Raw genomic sequence first — 26,109 nt, forward strand, 5'->3', positions numbered from 1 at the left:
AAAACTGAGGCAGAACCAGATTGAGGCGAACAAACTCTCAAGTCAAAGGCCTAATTAGCTGTGGTAACTAGAAGGAATAAACAAAGCCAAGAACAGAAATACTGAGGATTTAAAAATAACCTTTTTGGTTTTCTAAAGATTTCACTAATGGAATTTTAGTTTTTATTAGAAGAACAACTCTCCCTAAGAAGTACCTAGTCAACAAATAAGCATGGAATTTGTGGAGTTCTCTCAGGGGTAGAGGTTTGATGGTTGGGGTTAAATGGTCCAATGTGGGATAAAACTTTGTGGCACTTATTTTAGAAACAGTTTTCCAGCTTTGCTTCTGCTACCATAGCTTGGATTGTCTGCGGACTCAAAGGTAAGGGAATAACAGAACTCCTTAAATGTTTCAGAAGCTTTGTTTGTGTTTTTTAAAGATAAACCAGTTTTTAAACTTTCAACCCAAAACAGCTGCTTTTAGTTCTTGATCCCTCATTAGATAGAACTGTTTTCAAATAGTTTCAGGCAACTAATGATCTTATAGCCATCACAAAAATATTTTGTCCCTTTTCTATGTAAGCTCAATTTGAGTCCCAGTCCATCTTCTAACATTTGACTAAGACCTCAAACTGAATTGTAACAAGACTTGAAATACAGGACTTTTTTAATCTAGTGGTTCTTTATTTATAACGTAGGCTGAAGCAATTGTTACAATGTAGAAGGGAGACACATTACACAATTGTTATTTATACAGGTTTAGAACAAAAAACTGCACAGGGAGAGGTCAACTCTCAGTACAAACTAGCAACTAAAGCACAATAATTTACCGTTAGAAACGATTTCTTTATTTTTAGCTGTGACACTGCTTTTACAATATGCAAAAACACAAGCAGAACTACCCAAGGTGTGTTGTCACATTCTTTCTACATTGAATTTGGCAACATTTTATTTATTCAGATTATACTAACGTTTAAAAACTAAACAAGTGAAAAGCTGTACCAAGGTACAGTTACATCCATTTATTTCAAAGGTTTAAAATACCACTTTTATCTATTGTGATTACCTTGCAGCGATTTCTGCTTTTGCAAAAACCATCTCAAGCATCATATGCACAATGCATCAGCTACTTTTAGTCATCAAGATTGGTGGGCTAAACCACAGGCACTACTGTTGCTTATATTCTGTAAAAGGAGCTTGTTTTTCAAAGAAAAAAGCTTAAATAGTTTCTAATAATCATGCCTTTGCTTTAAAGCCGTAACATAAAATGTCCTTGAGCAATCGCAGCAGTGTTCAATGTTAATATATAACATATATAGAACAGTGACCATACGGTACGTTACTCTCACATCCAATGCAGTTATGTGTTAAAGCATAAGATTAGGTAATTGAGGGTTAGAGCCAACAGGAATCTGCAGGGTATATGAGACCCACCAAACTCCTCTCTGCAGAAATGTGCCCTGTTAACTGACCTGACTGCTAAGGGACTTGCTTGCTTTCTTAAACATTATTGTCTTCAAATGTGATCCCTTTAAATCTACAAATCTCTGTTGGCTTGAGGGGATGGGCATTATAACAAATTTAACTTCCACTTAGAAAAGACAAATCCTTTCCAAAAAACATTACCCAGAATATAAAAAAAGGACAGTATAGTGGTCAGATTCCCAGTGACAATAAACAAATCCTCCTCTCTTCAGTGTTTACTGTGAAGCCAGTTAACTGCCATTTATTTGAAAGAAGAAAAGAAAAACAAGCCCCCAGATTGGTAAACACATTGGCAAGTTGCTAGACTCCAAGCTGGCTACCCTTGTCAAATCCGTTCGAGTTTTTTCAAAATATTTGGGCTTTTTAACGCACCCAGCCTGCTGGGCACAGTTAAGTAAAAGGCATTTACTATAATCTAAGGATTCCCTGCTATCATTTTTAAATGTTTTCACATTTTTAAAACTGCCTTACCCTTTTGGATGTATTTGGATTCCATGAAGGTGAGTACGATCAACAAGAAACTGAAGTGGGAGATTCTACGACTGCCCAGAGGCAGCAGCATGCATGGGGCTGGAGGTGGGTGCTGTGTGCAGTCCAGAGGAATCGTGGGAGAAAGGAAGTCCTTAAACACCCTACAGAAACAAACACTGCAATCCAGTATGGCTTATTCGGATGCATTTACCATGAAGCTACTAGAAGAAATTCAACCTACGAGGCTACTCTTAAATGTAACAGGATCGGCTATGTTGACGATGTGCCCCTCCCATGGCCCTCCCCCCAATCCCAACACAGTCTCTACCATTTCCAGATTTACTTCACTCTGAATATTGCTCATCAATTGTTACTCCTGCTTTTTTCATCCAGAACATAGTATATTTAAATGAAGATTTTACTTCTTACCCATTTAGTTTGTACATTAAAATAACTTGCATTTGCTTCTAAGCTAGACTACTACAATGCATCTACAAAAGCTTGTGGGGAAAAAAAAAAGAAGAGTGAAGTATAGTAAATCCTTTTCTATAGGAAAATTAACTACTTCGTGGTTCCCCACCCCAACCCCCCTTATGCATTTAAAATTTTACAAAGACTTGTAAAAAAGTTAAATGGAATTTGGCACCTTCAGAAAAATCAAAAGGGAAACTAAGATTAAAATGTGCAGAAAGAAAATTGTCAATATTTACAAATTAAAAGATCCAGATTATGTCAGTTACATAGGTTGGTTTTAATTCTTATCTAAAGGTGTCGAGTACTTTCAAAAGAGCTATATTCCGAGTTGCCTACAAAATCTTTTGTTTTATTATAGATTGGAATGGATCAAGACAAATTAGGTTTTATTAATGAAACAGTTCATTCCCCACCGGCGCATTTCTTGTGAGCCTACGAGAAGCGAGGGGCCGAGCGATCGTTTGTCGTGGTCTTCTTCAGTTTCACGCCCCTTCGGATGGCGTTCAGCATGTCTTCTCCTTGTGGAGTATCCCTTGGGCTCAGGTCTGCAGGGTCACTCTCTGGAATCTGGCCTGGGGAGACAGTGGCACTTGGGGGTTCCCGTTCCTGGTCTTCAGCTTCGCTTTCTGGAATTGCCTGTCTGTGCTCCTCAGGGATACTGGGCTTCGGGCCTGGAAGTGGAGGGTTAACGGAAGCTTGGCCGCTCCACATTGAGGAGGGCATGCTGGTGACACCTTGGGGGCCCTCACCCACAGATGGTGACTCAGGACTGTGCTCCCCCCGCTCTTCTGGCCCATCTGGAGGGGCTGGCAACACCCCTGGGAGGTCTGGGACGGTTGGGGTCTTGACAGGGATCACGGGTGTCTTGATGGGGATGGGACCAGCTCCAATGGTTCCCCGGCGGACAGAAGGCTTGGTGGAAGGGGTCCGTCGGATAGTTGCAACCCCTGGAGTGACCATAGCAGGTCCCAGGGTGGTGGGGAGGCCAGCAGTTGAGGCTGGACGCTTGGCTTGGAACATCCGTCGGTAGGACTGGCTGATGTCGCTGTTTCTTGGAATGGTGGAGGACTTGTCGAACTCCTGCTGATCTGCCTCCTGGTCACCACTTACAGAGAAATAATCATAATCTGAAACTGATTATAGGATTTGATTAGACATATTCAAGACAGCAGCTGTGCTTTTTTGATTCTTCTGTGCTGGGAGGACAAAAGGCACGCAAGGCAAGGTACACACACGGTCTCATCCCAAGCTTCCCCCAGGCTTCTCTACCATCTTCAGAAAGCCTCACCAACTAAGAACTCCCTGGCAGGGATCTTTGCTTTGTTCACTGATGTCTCCCAAGTACCTAGAACAGTGCTGGGCATGGTAGGCACTCAAATGTCGTCAATTGGGAAGAAGGTAAAGCTGCTAGGCTGCAGCAAAGCTACCTCCAAGAATCTCTGGGAGGAATAAGGGGGGATGAAAGAAGACAATTTCTCCAGTCCAGAATTCAACATGAAGATCCAAACCTCAAATAGACTAGCCTAGGCTATAACATCTCCCTGATAATTAACTGGAGAGGCGAGGGCTAGACAAAGAACAAAGCTACTGACAGTGAGTCCCTGACAATAAGGGACAGACAGTTTCCATCAGTGTCATTGCTCACTTCCTCGTAAGACCTATCTCAGGATGATGTGGGAGCTTACAGGTTAAACAGCTCACAGCCCTGATTCTGAACCACCGTACTATTAATAATTTGGGCCGGATAGTTCTTTGTTATGGAGGACGTGGTAGGGAGGGGCCGTGCTGTGTATTCCAGGATGTTTAAGCAGTATCCCTGCCCTGTGCCCACTAGATGCCAGTATTACCCCTCCAGTTGTGACAACCAGAAATGTCTACAGACATTGCCAGATGTCCCCTGGGGTATAAAATCACCCTCCAATAAGACTCACTGTCTTAGAGGTTTTGAATGATGAATTGCATAGCTTTTGGTCAATTATCATAGATATATTCCAGCTGTTGGATTTTCATCTTGCCTGACGTGTGTGTGCAGTGGACTTGAGGATGAGGGAGGCAGGTTTGATAGAGGATTTGGCTGGAATAGGTTAAGAACTTGGGCATTACACTCTAACACACTTATATTCAAACTCCAGTTCTGCTACTTATTGGTTGTGTGAATATGAGCGAGTTATTGAGCCTTCATTTCCACTTCTGTAAAATAGGGATGAAAATACCTACCCCATAAGTGGCTGTAAAGATTAAATGGGAAAATAACCATAAAGTGTGTAGTGCAAAGTGCTAAAACAAAAATGAAGCTATTTCTTTGAGACAGGGTCTCGTTTTGTTGCCCAGGCTAGAGTGCAGTGGTGCAGTCATGGATCACTGCAGCCTCAACTTCCCAGGCTCAAGCAGTCCTCCCACCTCAGCCTCCAGAGTAGCTGGGACCACAGGTGTGTGCCGCTGTACCTGGCTAATTTTTGTATTTTCTGTAGAGACAAGAGTTTCGCCGTGTTTCCCAGATTGGTCTCGAACTTCTGCAGCTCAAGCAATCTGCTCGCCTCAGAGTCCCCAGATGTTGAGATTACAGGCGTAAGCCACTGCCCCTGGCCTGAAGCTATTCTTATTACAGCACATGTCTCCATTCAAAGTGGAGACTGCTGTGTATGATGCTGCAAAACGCAGAAAGCTGTGAAAGTCCACATCCCGTTTTGTTTTGTTTTGTTTTGTTGTGAGACGGAGTCTCGCTCTGTGGCCCAGGCTGGAGTGCAGTGGCGTGATCTCGGCTCACTGCAAGCTCTGCCTCCTGGGTTCACGCCATTCTCCTGCCTCAGCCTCCTGAGTAGCTGGGACTACAGGCCCCTGCCACTGCGCCCGGCTAATTTTTTTGTATTTTTAGTAGAGACTGGGTTTCACCGTGTTAGCCAGGATGGTCTCGATCTCCTGACCTCGTGATCCGCCTGCCTCGGCCTCCCAAAGTGCTGGGATTACAGCCGTGAGCCACCGCGCCCGGCCCCAGATCCCTTTCTTATATGGCAGCTACCTGACAACTACAGATGAGCTCCCCAAAGCATTTCCAGATGACGAAAACAATCCTGACGCCCGTTAGTTAGCCAGTGGTGGGTTGTGGTTAAAATGGACCAGCAGTTTTCTATCTCCTCACCTGGTGCTGCTCAGAAAGCCTAAGTGCACACCCCAGGCTGCCTCGTACCTTGGGAAGGGATGGTGTCCTCAGAGCAGCAGGGGGTGGTTGTCTGGGTGCTGTAGCCGCTGGAGCACTGAAGCGAGTCCCGGCTGCTCCTCTGGGTGTCCAGCTGCAGGCCCCGAGACAGGGCCAGGGCCAGCTCCTCACAAGCCTCCATCTCCTCACCAGGCTGCAGGTTGGAGGAGAGAAATACACAGGTTGCTTCAGGGAGGGCCTCAACGTCACTCCTGTTCTGCCCCGGTGAGCACTACATGTCTGTGGGCCCAGGGGGCTGTTGACTTGCTTGGGTCCCACTCTGACCCTAGAAAGTTCTGCCTCTCTCATCCCCACACAAGGTTTTTTCCCGGGGACTTTGCTGTAGAGCACAAAGTCAGGGAATGGAGCCCAGGTCCCTCCAGCTGCAAGGCTGCCTCGGCCCCCCAGTTGCTGGCCAGAATATGATCCCCAGCCAGGCTGAGGTGGCCCCAACCAACTATTGAGAACAAGAGCATCACCCTGGTGGCAGCCGACACAGTCATGCTCCGTGGTCTCTGAGCCTCCTCAGCTGCTGCAGGCGGGCCACTGGCAGTAGTGGGTCCTCCCCCGTTGGGGTCCGGTTCTCGCTTCTCTTTGCGGCGCTGCAGGGTGTTCACCAGAGGCTGGTCATAGGGCCCAGGCTTAGCCCAGTCCTATGCAGAACAAGTGCGGTCAGGAGCCAGGGCCTCTGCCTCCACTGGAGGGCTGCAGGGACCCCAAAGACAGCTCCCCGGAGAAGGCAGCTGGGCCCCTTAAGGGGAACCTCTGGCTGGGACAAGCCACAGGCCCTCTGCATGCCCTCTCCAGGCTCTAAAGGGCAAGGAATGGAAAACCCTTTGGGAGCCCCCTGTGTACCTCCCTTTTCCTCGTCTCTGCCCAAAGATTAAAAACCCGGCAGTCACCTAACAGGTGACCGATGTAAGCTAAGGGGACCCGCCAGTGGACAGCACATCCTGCTTCTCCTGTCTGAAGGGACCATCGCTCCTTAACAACCCAGATGGCTTCCCGTTAGGGGAATGGCCACCAGCGAGCACTAAAGCAACATCAGCCCTTCTCCCTCCATTGCCAGGAACCAGCCTCAAAGGGCATGGCAGGCTCCCTGCCCCCTCAAGCCCTCAGAAGGAAAGGAAGGCGCCCAGGGGCAGTAGAAAGATTCCGAGGAGCCTTGAGAGGCCCACACAGCCTGTGAGGGCTAAAGTCAAAACCTGCTTAAAATGCTGGCAGCCAAGGGGCCTACTTTTCAAATTAGGGTCCTCCCCTCAAAAGAGAGCAGATTATCCTCCTGGAGGAGCATTGATCGGACTTGCTAGGGGATCATTTTCAAAGTTTGTCTTTCTATTAAAGCAAACATGTTTGAACACTCAAGACTAAAACTGAAGTCTGCGTGTACTGTTAAGTTCAACATGATCATCCCAAACCTGCTTTGGGTTATGGTTCTGTTACCACAGCCCAGCAGGGAGCTCATTAGGGAAAATGGGAAACATGGCCAGAAGGAAAGTCCCCCAGGACCCCCTAGAAGCTCTGATCATGCTGACACCCTCAGGTGGCCCCCGGGAGGGATCAACCCACAGATTTCAACTTGATGCAAAACTGGGCCTTTCGACTTGGAACTGCCGCTGCCTGCAGTGCACACTGCACTGCTGTCTATCAGGGATTGACCAAAGTCCCCTGGAGGAAGACCCTCGGCCCCAGCTACCTGTGGAAATTGCTGTCTTAGAGCTGCCGGCTGCTTTCTGCTTCTCCCCCAATGGGAGTTTCCTGAGGGAGAGGCATTATGGGGAAGAAGGCAGACTGTGAAAGGAAGGGGGTGAGGGGATAGTCGGGGTGAGGGGATTGGAACAGAAGAGGGGTGAGCACAGAGGCAATGACAGGGGGAGAGGAGGAGGGGGAGAGACACAAACCTTCCAGCTAGGGATCTGAGATGACGGGAACATGCCGGGCCCAATGGTGTAATAATGAGCGTAGTCTGGAAGGTGGACAGAGGTGACCCGAGGGAGCAGGCGGGAGGCAGGCAGGCAATGAGGGAAAAGGCCTGCACCCGTGGGCCCCACATGGGACTCACTTGATAAACTATAGTGAGAAAACCCATTAGACAACTGGAAACAAAAAAAGGGGGGGAAAGGAAAAAAAAATTAATATAACAGGATGAGTGCGGAGATACAAAATGGCATTGACATTCAAGGGAGGGGAAACCCGAATATTTATAAATAAAACAAACACTGGGGCTCCGCTGCTCACGGATGATCCGTGATGCAAGAGAAGAGAGCCGGGGTGCAAAGAATGCACATCAATTTGACACCAAATAAGCATCTATGTTTGACCTACATTTTAGAAGTTTGGAAATTGATCAGTGCCTCAATTTGTGGCCTTCTCAATGGTTTTTGATGATGTAACTAATGAAGCCTCATTTCATGGTGATAGTGATTTGCTCATTTCATTATTCAAATTTAAAAATTCCAAAGCATCTTCAAATGAATCTGTTCATTCTAGGTTTCCAAAATCATCGCATTGCTCAGGAGCACATTCTCAATCAAGGGCAGGGAGGTGGGGGTGCAAACTAAAAAGCAGAAAAGCACACAGCCTCTGACACAGTGACACGGCTCATCCAACGGTCTGGTGGGTGGCTCGGGAAGGGAGGGAGGAGGATGGATAGGCACGCAATACCTGGTCTGGGAGAAAGCCTTCACACCTCCAAATTCCCCATACCCCTTCCTCTCCCTTGAGACGACCATGTGGTCATTGTTCAGCAGCCAGGCACTCATTCTAGAAAATGCCCTCAGCCTTGTCCCACCCTCTGTCCCCAAGAGGAGCCCCACTCTTGGTGTGGATTCTGAGCTTCCAGGTTGCCGCGGCTGTGAGGGCTGTGTGAGCAGCAGGCAGGGGGACCAGGGAGAGTGGGGCCGCTGTGGCTGCCACCCGGGCGGTCACCTTCTCTGTGGACACCCAGGCACCCATGGTGGAGCCCGAGCTGACAGAGGTGGGGGAGCTGCACTCGCTCACTGACTGGCAGGTTTCCGAGGCTTCGGAGGAGGCCGAGCTGGACGAGTTCTGCAGCAGGGGAGGGGCCACACAAGGGGACCAACAGAAACCGAGCCACACGCCACCAAAATATAATAAATAAAAAAAGGAATGGGGATAGGAGTGGGGAAGGGCACACACAGAGAGAAAGAGACAGACATATACACAGAAGAGGGGAGATGAGAGAAGCAGAGGGTTAGGGTTACTTTTCCCCCAAAGTTGCATCCATGCAGAGGCTTTCAAGCCCTTGAAAAGAAGCGTGCGACCTGGCCAGCCCTAGATGACTAGACTGTGGGTCCCCAAGGACACGGATTTGTGTGTCTTTTGCTGGGACCCAGAAGCATGCCTGGCACCGGAATATCTGGTCATGGCATTGGGACTTTGTGCTCTCTTGGGTATTTCTTCACGTGCCACAGGCCCAGGTCCCCAGGGAGGCCCTGTCACCTCTCTTATGTGCACAGGTGTTATTTATTGCATGAGGGCGGACCCCGGCTCAGGCTTTTGCTACATGTCTGCCTGGAATGGCTCGACTTCCTGGACTCTCCCTTCATCAAATGCAGCCTGTGGATCCATAAGGGGTGTTTTCCAGCTATGAAGCCTCATCAAGATAGACTTTTAGGTTTCTCATCCTGGAGTGTGATTTTGGGGTTTGGGGCAGTGAAGCCTTCTGGTCAGCACAATGTTTCTGGTGGCCATTGTGGGGTGGAATGAACCATCTCTGGAGAGGTCTCATTTGGGAAACCATCTCTTTACACTGATCTGAATGGAACCCCAGGTCCCTGCTGGAGTCCTAGTCAGCCAGGGTATGCGCTCCCAGTCTGGCTTCCTGATGTTCAGCTGGGGCAGGGACTGTTCCTGTGACCTCACCTATACCTAAGTTTCTTCTAGTCCTGGACCTGGCACATGGCTGGTGCTCAAAAAATAATGAATGAGTGACAATGACCATCTCTTTCATGTAAATTGGGTCTCCTGGGCACTGCTTCGCGTCCATCCAGGTACTTGCTTTAAATTTTTTCACTGTTAACTGCAATCTCTGGCTTAACCTCAGTTTGTTTGAATAAGCTGACTCTTCTCTATTGTAATTTATCCGAAAGCATTCCTGTATTCACCATCAAGGAGGCCAGAATCATATTTCTGTCCCTTTCACCTACAAAGGAAAGGTCCCTACAAAGGAACAGAGATTTTGCTTTCCTGTCCTGTAAGGGCAAGGAGCCAATCAGACACTCAACAATGTGTGGGGCTCAATGGACCCAAAGCAAGGAGAGACTCCACGGTGGATGGACATCCCAGCTGCACTCTGAGCTCAGTGTCTGGTTAGCAGCCCAGGATCTGAAGTTGGAAGGTTTGTATTTAAGTCACATTTGTGCCACTTCCCAGTCGAGAAACTGTGAACTTAAAAAATTTGAGGTTTAGAGGGCTTTATCAACAAAAAACAGCCAGATGTGGTGGGGCTCATGCCTGTAATCCTAGCACTTTGGGAGGCCAAGGCAGGAAGACTGCTTGAGACTAGGAATTGGAGAACAGCCTGGGCAACATAGCAAGACCTCATCTCTACAAAAAATAAAAAATATAAAAGAGGAAAGGAGTGAGGGTTGAAAAAATGCCTATCAGGGACAATGTTCACCATTTGGGTAATGGCAATAGAAGCCCAATCCCCACCAGTATGCAAGGCACATGTATTCTCAAATCTAAAATAAAATTAGCCAAGCATGGTGGCACATGCCTATAGTCCCAGCTACTTGGTAGGCTGAGGTAGGAGAATTGCCTGAATCCAGGAGTTCAAGGTTACAGTGAGCTATGATCCCGCCACTGCACTTCATCCTGGGCAACAGAGTGAGACCCTGTCTCAAAAAAACAAACAAAAACAAAACAATAAAACAGTAACCCACCGCAGGACTGCAGGTTCAGAGTTCTTTGGACTTCTGCTCATTTTTTATAAAGAACCTCTTGACTCAGATGGAATAAGTGGCTCTAGGGTGAGACCCTCATTGAAGACATGGCCCCACTCCTGGGCACAGGTGGGTGAAGGCACAATTTGAAGAGTGGAGGGAGGTAAACCAGAGAATTCTGAACAAATTCCATCACTCGGCTTTCATCTCAGACCTGTGTTACTCAGTAGAGAAATGAAGGGCCCCTGTGCCTCCTAGATGTGTGCCCCCTTTCTCCCTAATAAAGGGGAGGTTACTGCCTTCAGGAGATTGTATCCTCTGGCTAATGTGATCTGTACAATGACCTTCAATTTCCCCTTTACCTTATAATAATAAGCAGTCATAATGCCTTTCTTAAAAAATAAGAATCCTCTATGAAGTTTTGTAGCATCCCTGAGCTCGTTAAAACTACCCTAGTGGCCAGGCGCGGTGGCTTATGCCTGTAATCCCAGAATTTTGGGAGACCCAGGTGGGCGGATTACCTGAGGTCAGCCTGACCAGCCTGGCAAAAGCCCATCTCTACTAAAAATACAAAAGTTAGCTGGGCATGGTGGCATGTGCCTGTAATCCCAGCTACTCGGGAGGCTGAAGCAGGAGAATCGCTTGAACCCAGGAGGCGGAGGTTATAGTGAGCCAACATTGCACCACTGCACTCCAGCCTGGGGTGACAAAGCAAGACTCTGTCTCAAAAACATAACACGATAGAACAAAAAACTACCCTAGAGTTACTAGCCACGCATGTCTTAGGCACAGGTTTTCAGATTTAAGTAAACCCAACATGCCCTCTTCTGCTTCACTCCATGCCATGGGAAACACTCTGCTCTACCCCATCCACACTCACAGTCTTAGAAGGGAAGGCTGCAGCATGTGGCCTCTCCTTTTCAGAAAGGGGTGTCAGTGCACACTACTATGTTAATTTGTCAGTCAATTAAACACACACACACAATTATGCTGCACACTAGAACAGCGCAGAGGAACTGCACATTCCAGCCCTCCTCCCGACCCTTTGCCCTCTCTGCTTGTAAGCAGCACATATGGTTTAGTGAAGCACACAGCGGGGAAGAGGAGCTCCTTACAGACCCAGCCAAGCACCCCGGCTGGGACACGCACTCTCAAGCACTCTCAAACTATAGTCATGGCTCTTGGCTCATGAGTGCGTTTAAAATTGAGTGTGTATCCAAGGAAGACAGACAGAGGCCACAGTCCCCCAGGATGGCTGAAAAACGCTAATGGGAGCGCTGAGCTGTGAGGAGAGGAATGCAGAGCTCTGACATGGGTTTCCCAGCAGGTGGGGCTGTGGGGCACCCAGCATTCTGTATGTAGAGCTACTTGCCAAGTTCAAGGCCGACACCAACCCAATGACACTAAGGGAGAGAGGACAGAGAGGAGATCACATACATTGACGATGCACATGAAGGGTGTTCAGATGCCCTGGCCAGCTCCTGCTTTCTGCTCCAGCTGGAACCACTGGGCTGGGCTGGGCCTAGCACCATTAAACCCAGCTGTAGTTGAAGAGATTCTGCCACACCTTCCCTTCCAGAATCTAAGTGCCAACAGAATTATGTGCAGAAGCTCTGATGATTCATTCTCATTCTCAACACGGATTGATAAAAGGAACCTGAGCGCACCAAGGAATGGTATCGGAAGCGCTATTCAACCATAGAATCTCAGCCATTCAGGGAGAACCTGAGATGTAGGGGAGGAGGTATCCCCATTGTGCAATGCCCTTTAATTATAGCATTTAATTATGCCAAGCTGGGCACTTACAGGGACGCCTGAGAGTGGTCAAACCTCTTTCAATCCATCTACTTACGTGTGAGAGCTCCCCAAATCGATGTGGTAATGCAACCATTACCACCATGGAGACAGGCTTCAAACTCACTTATAGCACCTCTCCCTTTGGGGGAACAATACATCTAAAGATGAGAAATTAAACCAGAGGTTTCTCAAGTCAGTGGGCAGGGGATTGTCTAAGCCAAGGTGCTTCTTTGGTTCCGGCCATTGATGGTGGTCAGGGCACCAGGTGTGACAGCTGCTTCTGGAGCCAAGAGTACCCTTACCTGGTTGGGGGCCTCTGGCGGCATGGGGGATGGTGACTTGGATTGGAAGGCGTCCTGGGATATGAATCCTGAGTCGTGGGAGGACACACTGGACAGCCTCACAGGAGCCTGCTGGGCCAGGTTGGAACTGCGGTAGCGGTAATGTGAGCTGGGGGAATGCGAGTGGGAGCCGCTGGACCGGGAGTCACTGCTGTTGACACTGTTCAGACTGCTGTGGAGGACAAGCAGGGGTGAGGGGTGGGCACAGAAGGTAAAGAAAGGGGGGCAGTGGTAAGAGGAAGGAGGAAGGAGGGGAACCGACAAGAGGCAGAAGAGAGAGGGAAGCACAACATAATGCAATTAGCTCTCTGCCCCGGAGATGCAGCGCAAACCACAAGACACGTTTTCAAAACACCAAATCATGAAGCTAGTCAACAGAACGCTTTTCCAAGTGACCCGGGAGAAATACAGCTGCCAGGACTCAGGTCTCCGATGGTAACCATGTGGCGTTCTTAGGAAGGAGGTCTGGGGTTCTAAAACATCAAGTACGCCCAACTCTGCTGCCTCGCCTACCACCAAAACGAGGGGAGCTGATGTCAGTAGCAAGAAAAGGGACAGGGCTAATCTGCCTGCAGGAACCATGAGCCTGCAGCAAAGCCCACTGGGGCTTCAGCATGACTGGAATGTTCTTGGATGGACCATCTGGGTCCACATGACCAAGGCCAACCCAGCTAAGCACTGCCGATGGATTTGCTGGGGTGATTTCATCCTAGGTGAGTCTGGTCAAGCCCACTGTAAAGAACATCAGCCAATCAACTCACTATGTTGGTGTGCATGTGTTTTACCTTTTAACAAAGCTAATTAATGGTTTTACTCTGACCCCAGCTGTTTCTCTGTTAAAATATCTGTGGGTCTCGCAAAATAGCACACTTGGCAAGAGGCAGGCAGCTTTCAGCAACTAAGGGCAATCAATGCTCAGCTGTTTGCTTTTGAAATGGCACAGTAAACAGGATGTCAAATAATGACACACCCGTCTGGATTTCTGTCTGCCTTCCATCTCCACTCATAAGAAACATGCTCCTGGCCAGGCGTGGTGGCTCACGCCTGTAATCCCAACACTTCAGAAGGCCAAAGCAGGTGGATCACCTGAAGTCAGGAGTTCGAGACCAGCCTGGCCAATATGGTGAAACCCCCGCCTCTGATAAAAATACAGAAATTAGCCAGGCGTGGTGGCAGGCACCTATAATCCCAGCTACTTGGGAGGCCAAGGCAGGAGAATCGCTTGAACCCGGGAGGTGGAAGTTGCAGTGTGCTGAGATTGCGCCACTGCACTGAGATTGCGCTGAGATTGTGCCACACCTGGACAACAGAACGAGACCCGATCTCAAGAAAAAAAAAAAAAAATGCTCCACACTCTGTATAGTAACTTAGATCATAAAAAGCCGAAAACAGACTCCCATGGTCCAAACAAACAGAGCTGAAATAAAAAGGGCAGTTGTAGAGGCACCAGCAGGGATGAAGTAAACAACTAGGGCTGGGATTGGAAAATTCATGGTTTCCGCTCCTAAGCCTGCAAGAGACTCTGGTTTGCAAAATCTTGCAGCTAATAAGGTACTCAAGGGCTGTGTGACTGTTCTACACTAGAATTACTTGGTGCAAATGTTAAGACAGACATAGGGGAGCGTGCTGGAGGAAATCGCTGCAGTGAGGAATAAATATCATGATTTTTGCCTTTCCCCTCCAGTCAGCCAGAAGGGGGCAGTTGGGGACTGACAGTAAACCTCACAGCAACTCCACCCGGGCAGCCTCAGAGTTGCAGACGTCAGTGCAACATGGTTTTCTATTCAAACTAAAATTATAAGGAAGAAAAAAAACAGCCATGCAACTTTGTTTTACACTAACAAGAGAGATTTTTCTTGGCAACAACAACAAAAAGGTCTTTCACACACACACACACGCGCGCACCACACACACACACACACAGTCGACGAAAGATAAGAAACAAACCAATATCTTCAGGGGGCAGAATGTCCAGGATGCAGCATCTTAGGTCTGAACTTCCTGCTAAGTGTATAGTATACAAGCTCCGCAGTGAAAGGAAATAGGCATCAGTGTGCACCAAAACATCACCATAGACAGATCGAGCAGATCCATCCTGCCCTTTACTCTCAGTGCTAATACACAGGAAGTGGAAACTCATTTGGCTTTGAAAGTTAAATTAAAAGAGTAACAGGACTACTATACCAAGAGAGATAGGTGGTACATCATGCTTCCATCTTTCAAGGAGACGAAAATAAACTTTCCTACTTGGCAAGCCAAGAACTGACTTCTAACAGAAAATTGCTAGACAACAGTTTTGCAGATGGCAGAACTATTCCAACAGATTTTGTTCCAATAGGGAACAGTACTAATTAATAGAGGTGTGGTCGTGGTAGTGGTGGTGGTGGTGGTAGTAGTAGCAGTGACTGACAGAGCAAGAACTCTATTTACTTTATGAAACCCTGAAACAAAAATATGGGGCGAAATGAGGGCATAAGCCATTGTTACTTCCTTCGTTTGTTCTGGCAACAGTGAAATCAGCCTGTGTAAGAATCAACCCAGGTTCACCATTTTTTAGGCCTTAGAAGGTTTTCACTCTGCTAAACAGGAAAATCAAATGTGATCTCATAGAATGGGAAAATCCCTACAACATACAAGTGAGAGAGAATAAGCTACATCCACGAGTCAAGGGCTAATGGGGTTTTCTTTCTGATCCAAAATTAATCCAGAGACTAAAGAGCAAGACCAAAATTATTACCATTCTTTCAGCTCATCATCCCCCTATTTCCTGTTTGAGAATGAGCCATTCTAAGAGATAAGGACTGGCTCGATTGCTCACATTAGCATAAAGAAAAATCACCCGTCCTGAAAGCAAGAGTGGGCCCCTGGCTTCACTTACCTGCAGACACTGGACTTTCTGGACATGGTGGTGCTGGGGGAAGAGGGTGGCGTCTGATATGACCAGCTGTAATCAGAACCTTTCAAGTCCAAAATCACCTAAGGGGACAGAGCCAGCTGGGTGAACGAGGTGCTGAGAAGGGAAGCGTTAGCCATCAAAGCTTAACATCCACCAAAGCATCAAAAGGCTGCCATTGTGGGGGTGGGAATGAAAGGAAAACATGTTAAAACAATTTTTTTTAATTGAAGAGCCACAGTACCAAATCCATCAATGTCATAATCCTTTTACTGAGAAAGTAAAACTATAATTAATAGGGAGAAGGAAGGGAAAAGGAAAAACATGAAATATCAGTCGAGAGAGGGAGAAATACAGTGACCAATTAACAATTTATAAGAGCCATTTTTACCTAAGGCTAGAATTTACAAGATTTTCCTCTTATAACGCCATAAAGTTAATCATGGTTTCCAGACTTGTTGGTAGCGCATTTTAACCACTTGATATTCAGTGGTCATTTCTGCTCTATTTGACCAGCACTAGAAATTTTAAAGCCTGACAGAATCAAGAACAAGCCAATTCTTTCACCATTATTTCTATATCCATCTCCTTTGCTTAACAAAGGGCCACATGAGTATAAGGTCCACCTTTCATTCACATAAGAAGCACTCAGTAAATGTTTATTTGTCAAGTGAATGCACGCATGCTCTGGTCTAATAAATATAATTTGATAGAATAGAAAACACGAGCTCCCAAATTTGCCCTCTGAGCCAGCTCTCCAAGGAGACGAAAAGATTGTTACCAAGCACAAAAGCCAGCGCGTGATTCATCAGTTCCCCCAAATATGTCTCTTCCTATAGTGTGCGTGTGATGTGAATTAAATGAATAAAGCATAAAAATGTCATCTTTTTCGTAAGATGAGAGCTCTCCATGCATTGCTCAATTAGAATGGGAGAAATGGAGAATGGTTGACAGTGTCAGCCAAAACACACCAGCGACGTGTTCTTAGGAGAGTTGACTTCTAGAGGGCAGATGAACACCACAATTAAGTGCATGGGATCTGGAACCTGACCACTTGGTTCAAATACCAGTTCCACTACCTGCTAGCTAGGTGAACCTGGCTAAGTGACTCCATCTCTCAGTGCCTCCGCATCCTCCTCTATAAAACAAGCATAATCATGAAGATGAATGGAGGAAGTCAGGCTACGTAAAGAGCTTGGGACAGTGCCTGACACACAATAGGTTCTATGTAACAGCTCGCTCTGGTGGTTTCATATATTACATCATGAAGGACATGGTGAACATGACTAGAATTTAAGACGTGACAAATGCCACAGGAACACTCAGGGCCTTGAGCTTTTACCTCTTTGGTTTGATCCTGTAAGTGCTTAACCCCTGAAGCCTACCTGTTCACTTGAGGAGGGCAGTTTGTGAGGGTCCATGGTCAGGCTTTTTAGATCTTCCGAGATGGTCTGAAGGTGGGTTATTTCCCCTAGCATTGAGATTTCTTCTTCCTGAAGGAAAAGTCATTCATGAAATGTTATTATCTTGAGTGATTCCCTTCATCGCTCTAGTCTAATTGTTTTTATTAGGGTCTCTGTATATCCCTTTCAGTTTTTCAGAAAAGGCACCGTTGGGACTGGCAAATCTTTGCTGAAGGCACTACATGCCTTTTCTTTTGGGAAATGAGATGGAAAAAGAAATCTGCCCTAATGGAGGAGTGACTCGTGGGGAACACATGGGCCTCCTTCCCAGGGCCTGGGGGACTGTCAGGCCTGCTCAGATGGTCTGTGTGTTCCCATGGGATCCTGCAGCACAGCCCTCTTCACACTGTGGCCCTTTTCTGAAGTTGCTTAGCTTCAATGGATGACACGACTAGGAGATATTTTGGTCCAGATCTTTGTGACAGAGCCTGTGTGTTCAACAGAGGTGAACTTTTCCCCTTCTTTCTTGTGCTTTTCCACCAACTTAATAAAAGACAAGTAAGACAGGAGCTGGGAACCATGGAAGAAACATCCCATGTGCTTTATCAAAGTGCCAAGTTGGGACTACAGGGCCAGGCTAGAATGATCCATGGAAAAGTTCTATGCTCAGGGGAACAACTCAAATTCAGACATTTTGCTAGGGCTAAGGGAAATGAGCTGGTACCTTCGAATCAGCTTCCAGAACGCCTACAGTGCAAGTTCTCAATTACGGCATGCAAATGATTTCCTTAAAAATTAAGTCTAAATTTATTCATTGAGGCTATTGGATATTCACCTCACGGTCACCCCTTGGTACTCGGCTTCAACGTGAGTCTCAAAACCATCTGGAGTGCTTCTTTAAAACACAGACGACTGGGTCCCCACCCCCAGAGGTTTGAACTTGGTGGGTCTGGGTTGGGCCCAATAACTTGCATTTCTAGCCAGTTCCCACGTGATGCTGCTGACCTGGGGACCTCACTTTGAGAACCACTCTGCTGAGCCTTCTTGACTTGGTGAAACAAAGTAACGTGGAACAAGCGGTGCTAGAACAGTGAATGAGGAGTGAGCTACGCGGCCATCAACTTGCACTGAATCACTGGTCTGCACAAGAGATTCCACCACCATGATTCCTGACAGTAGATTCTCCATGACCCAACAGTGGATGGATAAAATTAGAAGGAAGCCACCTCCACACCAGCAGTTTAAACCTTCTGGAGTTTTCCATTAACTTACAATCACTGGCCGCAGCATAGAGATGAAGGTGCAGAATCGGCCACGTTCTTCAATCAAAGCCTTCCGGACGGCCTGCTTTTCTGTTTCTTCCAATAAGAGATACTTATCATTGACATCTTGGAGAGCACTGTCCAACTGAGGCTGGATATCACCTCTCCCTGCACAAAACAGAGACCCAAGCACGGCTTGCTGAAACACCAGCTTCTGGAACAAGTGCCCCTCCTCCCTGGGGTCCTTGCTGGAGTCAAAACCACAATTTTCCAGGATGTAAAAAAAGTATTTATTCATGCCCCAAAAGGATTTAAGGTGGCTGTTTTTCTAGGACCAGTCATTTCCAATTTCCAATGCCCAAAGGGCACATTTAGCCTGGCTTATTCCTGACAAGGAAAATTTCCTGGGGCAACTCTTCATGACTTGCCTTCTCACATTGCACAACCCCCACCAACTCTTCTGCCAACACAACCCTGGAACACAGAGCCAGACAGCATTCTTTCCTTTCAGAATATTCTGAAGAGGCTAAGAGATGTGGAAACAAGGTAAGAGCCTGTGGGTGTTTCCAAAAACGGGCACGAGCTGGCTTTGTTGGGTCAATCTCAATCAAAGAGCCTCTGTCTGGATAGAAGGGTCTGCTCCTAAAGACAAAGGTGGCAAGCATCTGCTCTCCTGGCTCTGGGGGCCCATGGGAATCCTTGGCAGTTACTTTGACTCTCTAGTGGAGAGTCTTGAATGCTCTTGCTGTAGAACAAGCCCAGTAACAACAAGACCTCCAGACAGGTCTCTGCTGGTGAAAAACTGAAAGTGGAGTCTATGCGGAGCCTGGCCCATGTTCAGGAATTATCTGGCCAGGTCCACAGACCCCAGTTACGTGCAGGCAACCATTTCTGGAGTTTAAGACAGGGTGTTAATCTTTTGAATGACTAACACACGGTCAGCAAACCATCTTTGCAAATGAAGTTTTATTAGAACACAGCCATATCCATTTATTTCCTATATTGCCTGTACCAGTTCTCCCTACAATGGCAGAGTAGTGTGACACAGAGTATGGCCCCCAGACCATGGCCTCTTGCAAAAGAAGTCTGCTGCCCTAAAAGATAAACACGGACCAACAGGCACTGTGTCCAAAGGAGCAGCTACTACAAATCTGATCTGTAAGTGGGGACAGCAGGGTGACAGCAGGGGACACCAGCTCATGAGCTTCCACCCTGGGCTGCCTATGCAGGGGCCTCACCTATCACTCAAACCAGAGAGAGAATTTCTAAACTTCTTCAGGGTAGGATTTTGGTCTTTCCCAGCACAGCCCCTAGTACAATGTCATGTGTGTATACAGCAGGTGCTCGATACATGTCTGTTTAATAGTTTCAACACAAAATGTTAGAGCTGGAAGGCGTTATCCAATTGGGCCAATCTGCTCATGTTTCAATGGAGACCAAGTCCTAGAGAAGTCGAGGGACTGATCTAAGGTCACAGAAAGAATGGTACAGAGGCAGGGTTGAGCCACACTGCCTAATTCCCTTAACACTGAACCTATTCTATGCCCCGCCGCCTCATAGGAAGGGCCCTGCAGTTTCCATCTATCCCTCTTAGTGATGTAGAGAACATTAAATGCAATGAACCATTTGGTTTGAAGAAAGAAAGGGTCAGGGAAAATTGCCTTGGATGTAGGAACATATTCTGTACTTTTCACTCATAAGCAGAGGAGAAAGTTTAATTTGGAGCAAAAGGCAATCAGGCTTAAAGCACATCCCAATAGAAAAGGTAGTCAGATTTTAGTAAGGAAAAGTCACTTCTCAGACAGGGAGTAAGTTCTAAGTTAGCACATAATGAGAAAATTATAGATAGTCAAAGATCACCCTTGAAAATGCCTTAGATGGCCAGTAAATACAGTATGCACAGCTTTGTGTATATAACTCCCATCAGTCAAGTGAGTACAAATGTGTAGATAGTATGTATCTAAGTCCATGGAGGGTGCTACCCAGCAATTACACTACACTGGCCCCTCCTCTGTGGTTTTGCTTTCCAAAGTTTCAGCTACCTATGGTGGTGTAAAATAAGGTATTTTGAAAGAGAGAAAGAGACTACATTCACGTGACTTTTATTACAGTATATTGTTATAATTGTTCTATTGTTGTTGTTAATCTCTTACTGTGCCTAAATTATATATTAAACTTTACCATAGACATGTATGCATGAGAAAAACCACAGTATATGTAAGGTTCGGTACTATCTACAGTTTCAGGCATTCAGGGGGGGTCTTGGAACATATCCCCTGAGGAGAAGGGGAAACTACTATATATAAGAAATTTGCTGCTTGAGAAGTCTTTGCATAATTTTCTCCTTTTTGGAGACAGAGTCTTGCTCTGTCACTCAGGCTGGAGTGCAGTGGAATGATCATAGCTCATTGCAGCCTCAGCCTCTTAAGCAGCTGGGACTACCAGCGTGCACCACCATGCCCAGCTAACTTTTCAATTTTTTTGTAGAGATTGAGTCTTGCTTTGTTAGCCAGACAGTCTTGAACTCCTGGCCTCAAGTGATCCTCCCACCTCAGCCTCCCAAAGTGCTGGGATTACAGGCATGAGCCACAGCGCCTGGGTGTTTCAGCATATTTTCAAGGTGACCCACTCACCCATTCTTCCATGTAGTCACTACCTCCACCCCTCAGAATAATTCTTTACCATGCCTTCAATTTCTTCCTCAAGGATGTAGGAGTAATCATCACCATACATTAATCTGGCCACCTGAGCCGCTGGTTTCATGTGTTTTTAGCAGACAAGAAACCTGTAAAAGCATTCTCCCATTCTCTCCTGGAATTTGCCTCGGGGCAGGTGCTCTGTTCACGGAGACGCACCACCTGTGGCCAAGGGCTTTCAGAGGGAAGGCTGGGTGTCAGCACTATGAAAACTGTGAGTTTTCTCTTCTATTTTAAAATGCTGGCTAGTGCAAAATTAATCCACATATACTTAATGTGTGTATGATACAAGTCCACCAGCAGGGAAGCTCAGGAAAGCTGTAAACCCTCACTTTTCCTCTGCAACCAGCCAAACAGCATGGCCAATTGTGGGCCTTGTTGGGCCACATGACTCAGGGCTGGTCTAGAGGGCTACTTCTAGTCTCTCAATCTATTCTATGATGTTCTAATAACAAAACACAGAGGGCTGCAGACCACCTCAGAATGTTCTCAACTCTCATGTAGGACGGCAAACAGAAGTCGGGAGACACCAGATTGAGACACATTGTGTTTGACCAAACTTGCTTGGTGGGCTTTGATTATGGTAGCAATTTAAAAAAATAACAGCCTGGGCTGGGCTGGTGGCTCACGCCTCTAATCCCAGCACTTTGGGAGGCCACGGCAGGCAGATCATGAGGTCAGGAGTTCGAGACCAGCCTGGCCAATATGGTGAAACCCCATCTCTACTAAAAGTACAAAAATTAGCTGGGTGTGGTGGCACATGCCTGTAGTCCCAGCTACTGGGGAGGCTGAGGCAGAAGAATTGCTTGAACCTGGGAGGGGTAGGTTGCAGTGAGCTGAGATCACACCACTGCACTCCAGCCTGGGCAACAGAGCAAGACTCCATCTAAAAAATAAATAAATAAATAAAATTAAAAGATAACAGCCTATGATTGTCAGAAATTGGAAAAATGTATGTTTACTTCCTTTCATAAGTTATAAGGCACATGTCTATCCATAATTAATAATGCTGACTTTAAAAAATATATCTACATAGGAAAGAAAAAGAGGCCACAGAACCCAGTGTTATCTAATCTGGAAAATATAAATTTAAATTATCCTATGATTATAGCAAAGTTATTTTAAATATGTATTATAATTAAAGGACTCTCAAATTGTAGCATTCTAAAATAAGTATACTCTGTAAAGATTGCTATAATTATAGTCAGGACATTTCCGTTCAGGATAGATCATAAGCTAAAACCACAATGTTTATTTATTAAATTCACTAACACAACATGTAATTAAATTTGTTAAAAAAAAAAACTGTGAAATAAATTATTTCATGTCCCAGTTGGATATACTGGTTTTAAGACAGAGTGATCTTTTGAGGTCCACAAATTCAGAGTTGTGTTGGTACTGATTTAATATACACAAAAGCTCGTTCACTTCACTCCCATCGGCAGTGTTAGGAGAGTCACCACTGACTCCTTGAGCACCGGTCCTGGCTATTCCAGCTTCCACAGACTTGACTCCATCCTCTTGTCTCACCTCTGCTACCTCCACCCTCACTGGGCCATCACGATCTCTCACCTGAACAGATGTCAACGGCCCCTAATGTCTCACCCCAGACTGCACTTGGACTGGCTCGCCCAGAGCAGCCCTGGGTTACTTTCTTTCTTTTCTTTCTTTTTTTTTGAAACAGAGTCTCGCTCTGTTGCCCAGGTTGGAGTGCAGTGGCGTGATCTTAGCTCACTGCAACCTCCGCCTGCCAGGTTCAAGAGATTCTCTTGCCTTAGCCACCCAAGTAGCTGAGATTACAGGCATGTACCACCATGCCCAGCTAATTTTTGTATTTTTAGTAGAGACAGGATTTCACCATGTTGGCCAGGCTGGTCTCGAACCCCTGGCCTCAAGTGATCCACCTGCCTCAGCCTCCCAAAGTGCTGGGATTACAGGCATGAGCCACCACACCCGGCCGTGGATTACTTTCAAACTGCAAATATTCTCACTGCTTTTCAACAGCTCCCATTGCTCTCAAGAAAAGTCCAATGTCCTTTACGTGGCCTGCCCTGCAAGGCATGAAAGGTCATGCCTGTCTACCTCATAGCCTCAGCCTTTGTGGGCCATTCTCTCCCTCTCTCCTCTCCCTCTCATCCTCCAGGGCCTGGGCCCCTTCCCATCTTCACTCCACTCTCCCTCTGCTACATTCCTAACACCTTTTATCCTACAGGTCTCGCTTAATTCTCGATCCTTCAAGGAATCCCGCCGTGAACTTTCTCCCCAGATTAGGCTTCTCTTACTTGATCTCTGAAGTCCCTTATACTTATTCACAGCACTACCCCCGGTTTGATTTTCATCTTTATTTCTCTAGTTATTTGATTGACGTCAGTCTCCCCTAGTCAGGGGGCAGTCCCATGGGGGCAGAACCCATGAATGCTTTTGCTCAGTACTGTATCTCCTCAGTCAGCACACTTGCCTGGAAGGCGGCAGGTGTTCAAATATTTGTAAATGAATCAAGCACTGATACAACTTGACCAAGTTTGCTCACTGGCCTCAACCATCATGCCCTTAAATGGCCTAATGCTTCAGAACCACCCAATTCCAGGACCATCAAGCAGCCAAGAGGAGGAGGGAGGGGGTGCCTTTGATGGGCTTCCCAGACAAAATTCTTGAGCAAAGAATTGCTTTTGGCTTTCTTCTGTAATATCTTAGGCATCTTCAGTCTTGAATTTTTTTTTTTTTCCTGGTGCTACTTTCCAGGTCTTGTGTATTCACACTGGGGAATTCTGATGAACAGCAGCCAGGAGCCCCTTATCCCCCAGCCCCAGGGGAAATGATGATGATTCTCTTTGCAGAAAATGTTCCTGGGCAAAGCATTGTGAATGCACCATGTCATGGGCCAAGGCAGCACCCCTAAAGAAGGAAGGAATTTTTTTTTTTTTTTTGAGACAGAGTCTCGCTCTGTTGCCTAGGCTGGAGTGCAGCGGCACAGTCTCAGCTCACTGAAACCTCTGCCTCCTGGGTTCAAGACAGTACATCCGATTAATTTTTGTATTTTTTGTAGAGACAGGGTTTTACCATGTTGGCCAGGCTGGTCTTGAACGCCTGACCTTAAGTGATCTGCCTGCCTCAGCCTCCCAAAGTGCTGGGATTACAGGTGTGAGCCACCACACCCGGCCACAGAAGGAAGGAATTTTTAAGTGAGGAAACTTTATAGAGTTTTCTGGAATGAAATACAGATCCTGTATCAACTTCAACACTTGCATTTTATTTTCCTTAATCATTACATAACAAATTCAAGGCAGGAATGAATACCCCTTTTGATAGATGGGGAAACTGAGACTGAGGGAGGCAAAGTGGTGTGCACAGGGCTGCAATCACGAGCACTAAGCTAGCCACGGGCACGGCTAGAATCCAGCCCCAAGTCTTTCTCGTTCTGAAGATGAGGTTCTTTGTGTTTCCTACTCACAGCAAATATGAATGCTGGGAACCAGCTGCCAGGGAGCTAAACAGCTGATCAAAAAGCCAGTGAAATGTGATTTGTGTTATCTGTACTGGCCCCAGCCTCTTCAGACACAAGCTGCACTCACATGGTAAGCTTCATGGCTCAACAAGTCAGCGGCTGTTCTCCGGCAAAGGGCTCTCCAATGGGGAAGAGCAAACCCAGGATACGTTGGGCCAAGAATGCTGCCAGGAGTCAGCAAAACACGCCAAGTCCTTTCTTTCTTCGGAGAGAGGTGTATGGAGAAGCCATTAGAATCCTGCAAAATGACTTTCACCTGCCCCTGACTCACACCTACTCTATTTCATTCCAAGATAGACACTTGCCCCCATTTTTACACCTCACCAATCAGGGTGTGTCTTACAATCAATGGTGTGTCACAGTTTAATCGGTAGGTTTTTTTTTTTTCCTTTCTTAGTAGTCTGGAAAATAATGGTGCATCTGACAATTGCTCGTATCCCAGAGTCAAATGAAACATGGGATATAAATACTAAAATACAAAATATAAATCCAGAAATGGACATGCAAGGTGACACTGGAGATTAGAATTTGGAATGAAAAATTCTGTCTTCCCAGCAAAAGGAGGCTATCCTCATTATCCCTTTATAAGTCATCTTCTACTCTTAATAACCCACAGTGGGTTTTGACTGATTCCCAAAAGAAAAATCCAACCCGAAATCAAAAGATAGATGTGATTAGATAAGACTGAAGGCTTTTAGCCTTAAAATTTTTCAAACAAATTCAATTTCCGTTATTTTTCAACCTACTGTGCCCCAGTTTCCCTTTACCTGTGGCATGTAAATAATAACAGTATCGAGTTCACAGGGCTGCTGGGAGGGGAAATGAACTAATCCACATGAAGCATTCAGAACAACGCCCGGCACATGCTGAGCACTTACTAAATGTCAGGCACTATCAGCTGCCACCACAGCATCTCTGAAGTTGTCCTTCTGACACTGGGTAGTTTAGCAGGTGATAGTATGCAGGGTAGGGTGGGTTTTGTTTGTTTGTTTTTTAAAGAGAGCTCAGTTCAAGGTCCTTTTTGATGGAAGAAAATGGAAAAGATCCCATGATTCTTTCACTACAAGTAAGAGTTTTATCATCAAGATTCTTCACTGGTCCCTGGGCAATCAGTTGTTTATCAAAGCAAAGGATAAAAAGAGACATTTCAGAGAACAACTAGAAAACGTCCCAGGCCAACCTGCAGCTCACCATCCAGAGTGTCTCCAACAGGGCATCCTCACGGCTCCAAAATGCTTCTTCCTTTGTGGTTAAAGAAATACTCCACCATCTGCCAACCTGACTACCGGATCCAGAAATTTACCATCGCCTTCAACTCTTCCTTCTTTCATTTGCATTTCTCCTAAGTAGCTCTTGAATCCACCTGTCTTCCTCTCTATCTCTGTGGTCACTTCCCTGAGCCCAGGCCACCATCATTTGTCACCTACACAACAACCACCACTTGCTAACTGGATGTCCAGTTAAGCCACAGTCTAATCCAAATACACACTGTCACGGTGGAATTATCTAGAAGCCAAAAAGGCTTCAAGGGCTTCAGCAGAGTCCTGAACATCTTTAATGTAGTAAACAAGGCTACAATCTGCATTCTTTTTAAGAAGTCAGTCATTGTAAATGCGGTGCTTTCCTGTGTTCTGCAAGTCCTTCTAGAGAATTATTAAACTTGATGGGCGAGGGGGTCATAGAAAACCCCAAATTTGTGT

At 46.4% G+C, this 26,109-nt stretch overlaps 1 protein-coding gene across 6 annotated transcripts in view; it reads right to left on the bottom strand.

Moving 5' to 3' along the window:
• Positions 1-642: 642 nt before the first annotated feature.
• The window catches only part of MTSS1 (MTSS I-BAR domain containing 1), a 180,549-nt gene continuing 155,082 nt past the window's right edge, over positions 643-26,109 (bottom strand). Inside the window, exons 7-15 of one of the 6 annotated variants that reach the window (XM_058443918.1) lie at positions 18,219-18,376; positions 16,929-17,036; positions 15,529-15,626; positions 12,612-12,822; positions 8,534-8,653; positions 7,507-7,701; positions 6,085-6,258; positions 5,597-5,759; positions 658-3,542 (exon numbers count right to left, since the gene is read on the bottom strand). In XM_058443918.1, coding sequence (XP_058299901.1) covers positions 2,842-3,542; positions 5,597-5,759; positions 6,085-6,258; positions 7,507-7,701; positions 8,534-8,653; positions 12,612-12,822; positions 15,529-15,626; positions 16,929-17,036; positions 18,219-18,376 — 1,928 coding nt within the window. In that variant the 3' untranslated portion in view covers positions 658-2,841. Of the gene's footprint in view, positions 3,543-5,596; positions 5,760-6,084; positions 6,259-7,506; positions 7,702-8,533; positions 8,654-12,611; positions 12,823-15,528; positions 15,627-16,928; positions 17,037-18,218; positions 18,377-26,109 lie in introns of all 6 variants that reach the window. The other 5 variants (XM_058443919.1, XM_058443920.1, XM_032760387.1 and 2 more) reach the window with 5 other exon arrangements.

Source organism: Hylobates moloch, unplaced genomic scaffold (assembly GCF_009828535.3).
Source record: "Hylobates moloch isolate HMO894 unplaced genomic scaffold, HMol_V3 SCAFFOLD_9, whole genome shotgun sequence".
Taxonomy (NCBI): Eukaryota; Metazoa; Chordata; class Mammalia; order Primates; family Hylobatidae; genus Hylobates; species Hylobates moloch.